This window comes from Macrobrachium nipponense, chromosome 39 (assembly GCF_015104395.2).
Source record: "Macrobrachium nipponense isolate FS-2020 chromosome 39, ASM1510439v2, whole genome shotgun sequence".
Lineage (NCBI taxonomy): Eukaryota > Metazoa > Arthropoda > Malacostraca > Decapoda > Palaemonidae > Macrobrachium > Macrobrachium nipponense.
This window is the reverse complement of record NC_061099.1, coordinates 52781532-52794695: the sequence shown is the minus strand read 5'-3', so window position 1 is coordinate 52794695 and position 13164 is coordinate 52781532. Positions and strand designations below refer to the sequence as shown.

Here is a 13164-nt window from a genome sequence, read left to right as displayed (position 1 = left end):
AGCTCCCAAGTTTTGTAATCTAGCCTGTGATTGGTGTTTTCACCGCTTCTCCGATCCGCAGCAGCTTGGCTTGTCTCTGACCAGTAGCATCTTCTCGCGGCCACTTTGTTTGCCGCTCTCTCGCCCGGTAGATGCTGCTACGTTACTGTGTAACTTTAACCAGTGCTGTGCGTGACTGTTTGAAGTTGAACTTTTTGTTGAACTTTCTGTTTAACCCCTGCAATGGCTCCCAAGCGTTCTGCTTCTGCTAAGGCTGGTAGTAAGCCTAAACGCCACCGAAAAATGATGACGATTGCTGAGAAGGTGACACTTCTCGATATGTTGAAAGAAGGCAGAAGTTACGCGGCCGCAGCCCGCCATTTTGGAGTGAACGAATCCACCGTTCGCTACATTAAGAAGGACAAGGCGAACATTAGAAAGACGGCTGCCATCACCTTTAGCAGGTCAGCGAAGCGAGTTGTTACTGCTCGTAATAAAATGATCGTCCGTATGGAAGGTGCTTTAGCAATCTGGATTGCCGACTGCCGGAAGAAGAACATAGCCTTGGATACGAACACCATCCGAACCAAGGCTTTGAGTTTGTATGAGAATTTTGCGGCAAAGGAACCTCAAGACGACGATGGCGACCATGCTGAAGAAGACGAAGATGATGTACTAGATGAACCTCAAGCAGGGACATCCACTGATTCCCAGCCTCAGAAACAACGTTTTTCCGCCAGCAAAGGATGGTTCGCGAAATTTCAGAAACGCTTCGGCCTGAAAAGCGTTTCCCTGCATGGCGAGGCTGCTTCTGCTGACACTACCGCTGCTGAAACTTACGCGAATGAGACATTTAAGAATATTATCACTGAAGATGGATACAAGCCCGAACAAGTGTTTAATATGGATGAGACCGGCTTGTTGTGGAAGAAAATGCCGTCGCGAACTTTCCTGTTCAAAGAAGAAGCCAAAGCCTTTGGTTTTAAAGCATTCAAAGATCGTGTTACCCTCGTGATGTGTGGCAATGCTGCTGGATTTTTGCTAAAGCCGGGGCTTATTTACAAATCGAAAAACCCTTGCGCTTTGAAAAATAAAAATAAGAATCTCCTTCCCGTATACTGGATGCATAATCCAAAAGCATGGATTACGAAGATGCTGACCTCCAACTGGTTCCACCAGTGTTTTATCCCACAAGTCAGTAAATATCTCTTAGAGAAGGGCTTGCCATTTAAGATCCTTCTCCTTATGGATAACGCTGGTGGACACGCAACTGATCTGTCGCATGAGGGCATTCAGGTTGAGTTCCTGCCACCCAACACAACGTCATTAATTCAACCGATGGACCAGGGGGTTATCAGGGCGTTCAAGGCCCTCTACACGAAGAATACCTTGGCGGACCTCATTGCGTGTGTGGATGCTGCCCAAGATGATGAGGATGAAACATTCAATTTGAAGGCGTACTGGCGGCAGTACACAATAGCCACGTGCCTGCAGAACATCCAGAAGGCACTGAAAGAAATGAAACCTGCTACTGTTAATGCGAGCTGGAAGAAGTTGTGGCCCCAGATTGTTTACAATGACAAGGGATTTACACCTGCTGAGATTCAACACTGCAGTACGGAAATCTGTGCAGTTGGCTGCGATAATTGGAGGTGACGGGTTTGGCGACATGACGACTGAAGACGTCGACGAGTTATTGGACTGCCATTCCCAGCCGCTAACTGACGCAGACCTCGAAGACTTGACGAAATCGGCCAGTGACGAAGACAGTGAAACACAGGAAGAGACCCAAGAAATTGTCGAAGAAACGGGCTTAACATTAGAACGGCTTGCCAAGCTCTGCAACCTTGCGAAGGAGTTGAAAGAATTGTCGCAAGAGTGGGACGAGGATATGGTTCGTTCTCTGCAATTCTGCAACAAAATCGATGAAGACATGACTCCCTACAGGATGCTCTTCGAGCGAAAAAAAAAGCAGCGGCAGCAACTTCCGATCACAATGTTCTTCCAGCCTCGCAAAAACGAGCCAGTTCCTCCTGCTACTATGCCTTCGGAAGAAATTGAAGAAGTGTCCCAGGAAGAAGTTGAAGAGGTGTCCCAGGAAAAGACACCTCCGTCTGAAGAGACGTAAAATACTATCATTGGCTGCACAATAGAAGACATCATCAGCTTCATCATCGTCATTTCTACTGTGCAGCAAATTCATCGCCATCATCATTCAAGTTTTTCTTCAACTTCTTTCATGGTGAGTACAGTAACAATCTTTATTTTGTTCATGAAACTTACCTGTCAGATATATATAATATATAGCTGATAATTCCGACGACCGACAGAATTTAAAACTTACGACACACGTAGTGGGAGTCAGGTGGTTAGTACCCATTCCCGCCGCTGGGAGGCGGGTATCAGGAACCATTCCCATTTTCTATTCATAATTTTTCTGTCGCCGTCTGGATTTGGAAACTTTTGGCTACTTGAGTATCCCTTTTGGTTCTTTTTTGGATTTATTGACTTGGATTGGTGGCTAGGCACACGTTATTAGTGGATTGAATTGATTTTGGTTTGGATTTCTCTTTGGATAAAATGTCAGGGTCTAGTACAGCTAGCGCTAGATTTGGTTCTAGGACTGATTGTAGAGGTAGGCTACTGAAAGCTTCAGTAGACCCCCATACGGTATGTAAAGGTTGCAGGGAGCATGAATGTGTGTTTGAAAGCCGTTGCAAGGAGTGTGAAAGGTTAACAGATTCTGAGTGGAAGGCGTATGAAACCTATCTTAGGAAACTAGAAAAGGATAGGTTAAGGAGGTCTTCCTCCAGGAGTGTTTTGGGTATGCAAGAAATTATTGTTTCTCCTGTTAACCCTCCTTCTGTTAATTCTCCTAACCCTGTAGTGTTGCCTCCGGGCCCTGAAACAGTGTCAGTAGAGGGTAATACTTTGTCCTTAATTTTGGAGTCTATTCGAAATTTAGAATCGAAAGTGTTAGCTCTTGAGAGCAAAAGTGATGTGCAGAAGTGCAGTGATACCCCTTGTGTAGTGGAGGGTGCGTCAGATCGGCCTCGTTTTGCCTCTAGGCCGGGACCTCTGCTTGACTCCCCGGACCCGGGGAGGGAGCATGTCGAAAGCCTAAGGAGGGTTACAAGGAACCCCACCGATCTGGCGTGCTTCGGGGCAATTTTGTTTCTGATGAAAATCACCAGACTGCTAAGGAGCGTGCGCGTGCACGTCTCTTCATGGAGTGTTTTTCGTCTTCGGAGGCTTCATCCCCACGTAAAGGGTGGAGTTCTCATGGTGCTTCCCGTCCGCTGAAAAGGACGGCGCGTGTTGGTGAAGCTTCACGTCCAAGTTCTCCGGAACTTCGATCTTCTCCTGATAGTGCGTTCGCCGCTTTCCCGCCGCAGAAAAGGCGTAGAGAGTCTTCGGACCTGGATTCGGTTAACTCGTTCGAGCGATATAGTCGCTCTAGAGTTCGGGAAGAGGCCGTGCCTGGGAGGAGGAGGGAGACGTCCCCTCGCCACTCTCCTGCTCACAGGATCAGTCCCTCCCCAGAACAGGAAGATTCGCCAACCAAGAGGATGCTTCAGTCTCTGCAGCAACAACTTCAGAACGTTCTTGCTTCTAGAGAGTCTCTTCCGCGTCGTCGTAGGAAGGATGATAGGCTTCCTGTGAAGAAGTCAAGACCTTCTCCTTCTCCTCGCTCGCCTCTCTCTCTGTTTGAGTCTCCCTCTAGAGTTCGTTCTGCTCCCCAGCGGCTCTCTAGAGGAGGTGAGAAGTTAGTTTCTCGCTCTCAGGATGAGGTTTTACCCGCTCGTACGTTTTCGGATGTTCGTAAGCGAGCTGTGGACGCTGAGCGCGCTTCTGTGCAAGTGGAGCGTGCTTCTGTTGCCGCCAAGCGCGCACCTGTTGATGATAAACGTGCGCCAGTGGACGCCGGGCGTGCGCTGGCGGACGCTCGGCGCGCGCCAGTGGACGCCAAGCGCACACTTGTGGACGCTCGGTGTGCGCCAGTGGGCGCCAGGCGTACACTAGTAGATACCGAGCACGCACCTGTCGGCGCCAAACGTGTGGCTTCGGACGCCAAGCGCGCGCTTGTGGACGCCAGTTCCTCACCAACGCAAGCACAGGTGGAAGAGGGAACCCTACCTGTTCATAGAATTTCTTCAGTACTCCCTCCAACTTCTCCAGTTTCTGAAGAGGGAGTTAGTGACGATTTCGTCGAAGCAGAGGAAGAGCAGCAGCCAGCTCCTGTCTCATCGGACTACAAAGTTTTGACGCGTCTTCTCCAGTCGGAGTTTGGAGAAACATTTCAACCTGAAGCCCCTCGTACTCCTCCTTCTCAATTTTCTTCATTCAAAGCGTCGAAGACATCGGGATTCGTTAAAATGAAGAAGTCGCTTTCCACGAAGCAAGCGTTCCGCAAAACCCACGATTGGATGGAGAAGAGGAAAGCGTCAGGCAAGTCCTCTTTTGCTTTGCCGCCATCAAGACTCTGCGGAAAAGGGGGCATGTGGTACGAGACGGGAGAGAACGTAGGCGTTAAACTGCCAGCCTCTGCTCAGGGTGATTTCGGGAGCATTGTGGATACCTCCAGAAGAGCCCTCCTGTCTTCATCAAAAGTCTCTTGGACTCATAACGAGTTCGACTTCCATCTAAAAGGCCTCTTCAGGACTCTAGAGGTCTTCAACTTTCTCGACTGGTGTCTTGGAGTTTTGGATGCCAGGTCCAGGAGTTCTGATACCATTAGTCTGGGGGAGCTGTCCAGTGTACTGTCTTGCATGGACAAGGCCGTCAGGGATGGTTCTGAGGAGTTGACTACTCACTTTAGCTTGGGGATTCTCAAGAAGAGAGCACTCTTCTGTAACTTTACAGCCAAATCCGTCTCTCCAGCGCAAAAGGCGGACTTGCTCTTCGCTCTGTTTTCAGACCATCTCTTCCCCCAGACTATGGTTAAGGACATAGCATCGAGCCTTCAGGAGACCAGCAGCTACTTCTTCTTCTGGCGTTTCTTTTACCGAGAAACCGAAGCCCTTTCGAGTTGGATCTTCCTCAAAACCAGCTTCTCCAGGAAGAGGCTCTTCCAGAGGAAAAACCCCTGCTCCGTCAAAGAGTAGGAAGTGATATGGAAGTCCTTCAGCCGCCGGTAGAAGCCAGGCTTCTTCTTTTCGCGAAAGCCTGGGAAGAGAGAGAGGCCGACCCTTGGTCGCTAGATATTGTGAGGAAGGGATACAGGATTCCGTTCATGAAGTCACCCCCGCTATCCTCAACACCAAAGAACTTGTCTCCTTCGTACCGAGGAGAAAAACAGAAACTGCTTTTCGATCTGCTAGATCAAATGATCGAGAAGCAAGCGGTGGAACAGGTCTTTGACCTGGATTCTCCAGGTTTTTACAACCGTCTGTTCCTAGCGCCGATGTCAGCAGCCTAAACCTCTTCGTCACAAAGAAAAAATTCAAGATGGAGACACCTCAATCTGTGCTGGCAGCTTTAAGACCGGGGGATTGGTGGATGGTCTCACTAGACCTCCACAAAGATGCGTATTTTTCACGTCCCCATCCATCCCCAATCAAGGAAATACTTGCGATTTGTCCTGAAGGGGAAAGTATTCCAGTTCAGGGCACTCTGCTTCGGTCTGAGCACAGAGCCGATGGTTTTCACCATTCTGATGAAGAACGTGGCGAGGCTGCTTCATCTTGCGAAGATAAGGATCTCTCTCTACCTAGACGACTGGCTTATTCGAGCTTCATCGCGAGACCGGTGTCTGGAGGACCTGCACACGACCTTGTCGTTAGTGAAGTCCCTGGGGCTTCTGGTAAACCTCGAAAAGTCATATCTGACTCCTTCTCAATCCTTAGTCTATCTGGGGATTCAGATGGACTCAGTGGCTTTTCGGGCTTTTCCGTCCCAGGGGCGACAATTTCAATGCTTAGAAAAAGTGGCGACCTTTCTGGGGAAGGAAACATGCTCGGTGAGGGAATGGATGAGTCTGCTGGGGACCATTTCCTCACTGGAGAAGTTTGTTTCTCTGGGAAGGTTGCACCTCAGACCTCTTCAATTCTTCCTAGCCAACAATTGGAAGAGCAAACAAGATCTGGAGGCGACCTTGTGGTTGACGAGAGAGGTGAAAGAACACGTAAGTTGGTGGTCAGATCCACGGAAGCTTGCAGAAGAGCTTTCTCTCAAGCTTCGGAACCCCGACCTAGTGTTGTTTTCCGACGCGTCGTCCATGGGTTGGGGAGCAACACTAGGAGGGAAAGAAGTGTCAGGCACCTGGAGAGGGGAACAGGTGTCCTGGCACATCAATCTGAAAGAGCTATCAGCGATTTACCTGGCGCTCAGGTTCTTCCAGGAGGAAATCTCCTGCAAAGTCATTCAGATCAACTCGGACAACACCACAGCACTGGCATACCTAAGGAATCAAGGGGGAACCCACTCGCCTTCTCTGTTTGCGGTCGCGAAGGAACTCCTGTTATGGGCGAAGGCGCAAGACGTCACTATCCTGACAAGGTTCGTGTCAGGAGTACAGAACGTTCGAGCGGACCTTCTCAGTTGACGAGGACAGCTTCTGCCGACGGAGTGAACCCTTCACCAGGAGGTTTGCCAGTCGCTGTGGAACCTGTGGGGTTGTCCGCATGTGGACGTGTTTCGCAACTTCCAGGACGAAAAGACTTCCGCTGTATTGCTCCCCAGTTCTGGACCCGGGAGCAGTGGCAGTAGACGCCCTACTTTGGAGTTGGTCGGGTCTAGACCTTTACGCTTTTCCCCCGCTCAAGATCCTCGGGGAAGTAATGAGGAAGTTCGCGGCATCGGAAGGAGCGAGGATGACCCTCATCGCCCCCTTCTGGCCAGCAGCCGACTGGTTCACAGAGGTGATGTCCTTCTTGGTAGACTTTCCGAGGACTCTGCCCTTAAGGAAAGATCTACTCAGACAGCCCCACTTCGAGAGGTACCACAAAAACCTCCCCGCTCTGAGTCTGACTGCGTTCAGACTATCAAGAAGTTGGCCAGAGCGAGGGGTTTTTCAAGACCTGTGGCTAAGGCGATTGCCACCACAAGGAGGCCCTCCTCAATCGCTCTGTACCAATCGAAGTGGGCTGTCTTCAGATGCTGGTGCAGGAAGAAGGGCATTTCCTCCACCACAACCTCTGTGAGCCAGATAGCTGATTTCCTTCTTTATCTGAGAGAAGTGAAGTTAGCTGTTCCCACTATTAAAGGCTACAGGAGTGTGCTTTCTGTAGTCTTCAGACACAGAGGACTCGATTTGACTAATAATAAAGACCTTCATGATCTCATTAGATCTTTCGAGACTACGAAGGTCATCCAAACTAAAGTACCCTCGTGGAACTTGGATGCGGTGCTTAAGTTCCTGATGTCAGGTCATTTCGAACCGCTTCATTCAGTTTCGCTGAGGAATCTGACGAAGAAAACGATCTTCCTAACCGCTCTGGCGACGGCGAAGAGGGTTAGCGAAATCCAGGCTATCAGCAAGCAGATTTGGGTTTCTCGGACATAATGCGGTTTTGTTCTTTAAGGGGGGTCCTGCGTTTTTAGCAAAGAACAAGAATCCTTCCAACCCGTGGACGAGGACGTTTGAAATCAAAGGGTTGTCAGAAATAGTGGGAAATGAACATGAGAGGTTCCTGTGTCCTGTCAGAGGCTCTTCTGACAATTTGTGGTGCTCAGTGAAGAAACCTGATCTTCCTATGTCGAAGAACGCACTGGCGTTCTTCCTAAGAAGTACGATTAAAGAAGCTTATGATAAGTGCAGTGATAGTGATTTGAAGCTTCTAAAAGTGAAAGCTCACGAGGTGAGAGCTATCGCTACCTCGGTAGCTTTTCACAAAAATATGGCGCTCAAAGATATTTTGAATGCCACATTTTGGAGAAGCAATTCGGTGTTCGCTTCACACTACCTGCGGGAGGTGAAAGTGACATACGAAAATTGCTTCTCCCTCGGACCATACGTTGCTGCAGACACTGTTTTGGGGGCAGGAGGTAACACTCATCCTATCCTTTAGGGATTAGGTGGGTTTTTAACTTGTGTTTTATGGTTGTGGGGTGACCGCCTGGGGCGGATCTCCCTTCCATTAGCTTAGTTAAGTTGGATACCTTTGGTAAGCTAAGCCAGGTGGTTGTATTTTTGCCTCGTTGCCCTCATCAGTATGGTCTCACCCCTGTTGACAGATCATCTGGAGTGCACCAGCTATATAGGTCTCTACCTTGCTGGCAACTCTAGTAGCACAAGCAGACTTACGTGGCAGTAATCATGAAGCCAGCTATGCTAACAGGTAAGGAACCAAGATATCAAATATCTGCATATATGTGTTTCCTAAATCCTCTATTCTGTCTCTCCCACTACCAAAGGTGGGATTCAGCTATATATATATATCTGACAGGTAAGTTTCATGAACAAAATGATATTGTAATGATACAATTAAGTTTGTTTATACTTACCTGGCAGATATATATAATTAAGTACCCACCCACCTCCCCTCAGGAGACAGTGGAAATAAAAATTATGAATAGAAAATGGGAATGGTTCCTGATACCCGCCTCCCAGCAGCGGGAATGGGTACTAACCACCTGACTCCCACTACGTGTGTCGTAAGTTTTAAATTCTGTCGGTCGTCGGAATTATCAGCTATATATATATATCTGCCAGGTAAGTATGAACAAACTTAATTGTATCATTACAATATCATTTTTTTATACTTTAATATTCTAACATTTTAATATTTGTGCCTGTTTTAGTTTAGGGTACTGTAGTACCGTACATGCATTAAGTGTTCTGTACATTAAAGGGTGGTTTGTTAACAGTACTACGTAAAGGGAGGGTTTTAAAAGTGAATATACATGTTAAATAAATACGTAAATATGGTGTCCCTACTTCGCGGATTTTCAGCTATCGCGGCCGGGTTTGGAACCTATCTACCGCTATAAACGAGGGTTCACTGTATTCCCTTCTCAGTTGGTGAGAGACATTGCTCATTCACTAACTGAGAAGGCCACTCAAGATCTCCTTAGGCTGTCTTCGAGGAAGAATAGACCTGTAGCCAGTGAGGAAAAGAAAGGGGCTCGTCCAGCTCAGCAGCAGCCCTTTCGAGGAGGCCCTCTGGCTAGATCGATCGCCAGAAGGAAGACAACAGAAAAAAGTGGAAGATCTTCCTTCCGTCCCTTTAAAAAGGGAAAATGAAGAAACGATTCTCCAAACACCTGTAGGAGCCAGGTTGCAAGTCTTTGCAGAAGCCTGGGCAAACATACGAACCGACTCTTGGTCGATGTCGATCATCAAGAAGGGTTATTATATCCCATTCAAGGACAGCCCTCCCCTGACAACAACACCGAGGGAACTGTCCGCCAGATACAGGGACCCTGTACTGATGGATACTCTTCGTCAAATGGTAGAGCAGATGTGGGACAAAAGAGCAATCGAGCTGGTACTGGATCACAGCTCCCCGGGGTTTAACAATCGCTTGTTTCTTGTAGCGAAAGCTTCAGGGGGATGGAGACCAGTACTGGATGTAAGTGCGCTGAACAGATTCGTAGAAAAACAAAAGTTCAGCATGGAAACGTCTGCTTCAGTCCTTGCAGCACTCCGTCAAGGAGATTGGATGGTGTCCCTAGACCTTCAAGACGCATATTTCCACATCCCGATTCATCATTCGTCGAGGAAGTACCTTCGTTTCATGTTGGAGGGAAGGATCTATCAGTTCAGGGCCCTGTGTTTCGGCCTGTCCACGGCTCCTCAAGTCTTCACAGACTTGATGAAAAATGTGTCAAGACACCTTCATTTGAAAGGGATAAACGTCTCCCTATACCTGGACGACTGGCTCATCAGGGCCAGGTCTCAAAAGCAGTGTTTGGAGGATCTTTCAACGACTTTGGAACTGACGAAGTCTTTAGGATTGATCGTAAACCTCGAGAAATCTCAGATGGTCCCCAGCCAGAACATGGTTTATCTGGGGATTCAGATGGATTCTCGGGGTTTTCGAGTATTTCCTTCTCAAGAGAGAATAAAGAAAGGTTGTACCGCAGTATCCAGCTTCTTAGGGAAGGAGCACAGTTCAGCGAGGGAATGGTTGGGCCTTCTGGGGACCCTTTCCTCGCTCGAACAGTTCTTTCCTCTAGGAAGACTGCATCTCCGTCCACTTCAGTTCTTCCTGAGAAGGAGTTGGAATTGGAAGACAGGACAGCTCTCAGATACTTTTCCAATCTCAACAGAAGTAAAGAATCAATTAAGGTGTTGGTTAACCCCTTTAGAAGAGAACAAAGGAGTGTCCCTGGAAGTACGGAACCCAAACCTGATATTGTTCTCAGACGTGTCGGAGACAGGTTGGGGTGCAACCTTAGGATCCAAAAAAGTGTCAGGCACCTGGTCGGAAGAGCAGGTGTCATGGCACATAAATTGCAAGGAGCTCTTAGCAATTCACCTAGCGCTAAAGAGCTTCGAACACATAGTCAGAGACGGAGTAGTGCGGATAAACTCCGACAATACCACCGCTCTGGCTTATGTGAAAAAACAAGGAGGAACTCACTCTCTCGCCCTATACAAACTGGCAAGAGATCTGCTGATTTGGGCAAATCAGAAGAATATAATTCTCCTAACAAGGTTTGTCCAAGGGGAGAGGAACGTGAGAGCGGACAGACTGAGCAGGAGGTTCCAGGTCCTCCCAACAGAATGGACCCTCCACTCAGAAGTCTGTCAGAGCCTTTGGTCTCTTTGGGGGAAGCCTCAAATAGATTTGTTCGCCACGTTCTTCTCCAAAAGGATAGACACATTTTGCGCTCTAGTAGAAGATCCCAGGGCTTATGCAATAGACGCCTTTCTCCTGAACTGGTCAGGGCTAGACGTGTACGCTTTTCCCCCATTCAAGATACTGGGGGAAGTAGTCAGAAAGTTCGTGGCCTCGAAGGGGACAAGAATGACTGATAGTCCCATATTGGCCATCCCGAATTTGGTTCACAGAGGTAATGGAGTGGACGGTGGACTTCCCCAGATCTCTTCCAAACAGGATAGATCTGCTCAAACAACCCCACTTCGAGAGGTACCATCAAAACCTACCCGCTCTTGCTCTGACTGCCTTTCGACTATCGAAAGACTTGTCAGAGCGAGAGGGTTTTCTCGCAAGGCGGCAAGCGCAATTGCCAGAGCCCACAGATCATCTACTTTGCGAGTGTACCAATCGAAGTGGGAGGTGCTCAGAAGTTGGTGTAGGTCGAAGAAGCTGTCCTCCTCCAATACCTCTGTGACCGAAATTGCGGATTTCCTTCTTTTCCTGAGGGAAAAATCGCATCTCTCTGTACCGACTATTAAGGGGTACAGGAGCATGCTTTCGGCAGTATTCAGGAACAGAGGATTAGATTTGACAAATGATAAGGATTTACACGATCTTATTCGTTCCTTCGAAACATCAAAATCAATAGAACCCAGAGTTCCGAGCTGGAATCTAGATGTGGTCCTAAAATTTCTGTCTTCTGAAAGGTTCGAACTACCTCACACGGCTTCCTTTCGAGATATCACAAGGAAGTGTCTGTTTCTGCTGTCTCTCGCTACGGCAAAAAGAGTCAGCGAGTTGCACGCCCTTGAGTCATGAGTTGGTTTCAAGGGAGACTCTGCGATTTGTTTGTTCCAGACTCTCTCTCTTGCTAAGAATGAGAATCCCTCGAATCCCTGGCCCAGGAGCTTCGAGGTAAAAGGCCTGACTAGTCTGGTAGGCAGAGAGGCAGAGAGATCCCTCTGCCCAGTCAGAGCACTTAAATTCTATCTGGACAGAAAGAAGCAGTTGGGGGGTTTGCAACACGGTCTATGGTGCTCAGTAAAGGACCCCAAAAGACCGATGTCTAAGAATGCCTTAGCATTCTTTGTAAGAAGTGTGATTACCGAGGCTCATAAGAACTGCCCAGATGACTCTTTTAATCAATTAAGAGTAAGAGCTCATGAAGTAAGGGCAATCGCGACGTCTATTGCGTTCCAAAGAATATGTCTCAAGAATATTTTGGATGCAACTTATTGGAGGTGCAACTCAGTGTTTGCATCTCATTACTTAAAGGATGTGCGCGTTACGTATGAGAAATGTTATTCTCTAGGTCCGTTTGTGTCAGCACAGACGGTTCTGGGTACTGGAGCGAGCACCAATCCTTAAATAAGTGTACGTAACCCTCTTGTCGGATGCCTTCTTGGTTTTCCTGTGCATGGAAGTGTCAGATGTCGCACAGGCGGCCTTCACTTCTCTTCACTAGGAGATCGAGTGGTAACTGACTTTTAGAGGGGTACAAAAAATTTTTTTTTTTTTTTTTTTTTTTTTTTTTGTACTTTCGTGTGAGTGTTTATCGAGTTTTTGGTTGTTTGCTAAGAGTCCGGGGATGGCTCTTGGCAATCTTAGAACTAACACGGGTGTTAGGATCGGGTAATCGGGATCGGTTGTGTGCTCCTTAAAGAAGGCGTGTTGTCATATAAGCGGATTAGCACCCATTGACAAATGTCAGTTAGGCTCTGCCGAGTAAGTGGACAAGACCCCATCGACAGACCCACAATAGAAACTCTTGGCCACAGATCACTATTCCTCGCCTAAGGCTTTCTTGCGGTGAAGCAGGAGGCTCTTTGGCAGGTAGCCACGAAGTCTTCCACCTAATAAGGTAGGAACCAAGGTCTATAAATACCTACAACATATGTTGTTTACCTGTCTATTCAGTAGTTAGCTGTCTCTTGCCCTCCACCAAAGGGTGACAATCAGCTAAGTATATATCTGACAGGTAAGTTGAATGTATGAAAATTATATTGTTATGATACAATAAAGTTTCATACATACTTACCTGGCAGATATATACGATTGAGGACCCACCCAGCCTCCCCGCAGGAGACGGGTGGAAGAGAAAATCTGATTAGAAAACGGGAATGGTTCCTAGTCCTGCCACCCAGAGCGGGGCGGTTGATCACCTGACCTACCTGTAGCGAGTGCCGCGAAATTTGAATTTCTGTCGGGGACGACGGAGTCGATAGCTAAGTATATATCTGCCAGGTAAGTATGTATGAAACTTTATTGTATCATAACAATATCATATTAAAGAGGCAAATATAATAATTTTGATATACGTACATTGAGGAACATATTCAATCATATGTTTAGAAAAAATTTCATGTTTCAGGATGCAGGTATCACTATACAACACCAGTTTTTACGGGGGTGAGGAAGA

The 13164-nt window shown here is 47.7% G+C and overlaps 1 protein-coding gene across 1 annotated transcript; it reads left to right on the top strand.

The window, feature by feature from the left end:
- The first annotated feature begins 285 nt into the window (after positions 1-285).
- On the top strand, positions 286-1635 carry LOC135210463 (tigger transposable element-derived protein 1-like). Its single transcript, XM_064243357.1, has one exon. It carries the CDS (start codon positions 286-288, stop codon positions 1633-1635), a length of 1350 nt encoding a protein of 449 aa, XP_064099427.1.
- The last annotated feature ends 11529 nt before the right edge of the window (positions 1636-13164 follow it).

What these genes read in the sequence shown, in the direction of transcription:
- LOC135210463 (XM_064243357.1), top strand. Translation starts at nt 286, where the DNA reads ATGACGATTGCTGAGAAGGTGACACTTCTCGATATGTTGAAAGAAGGC.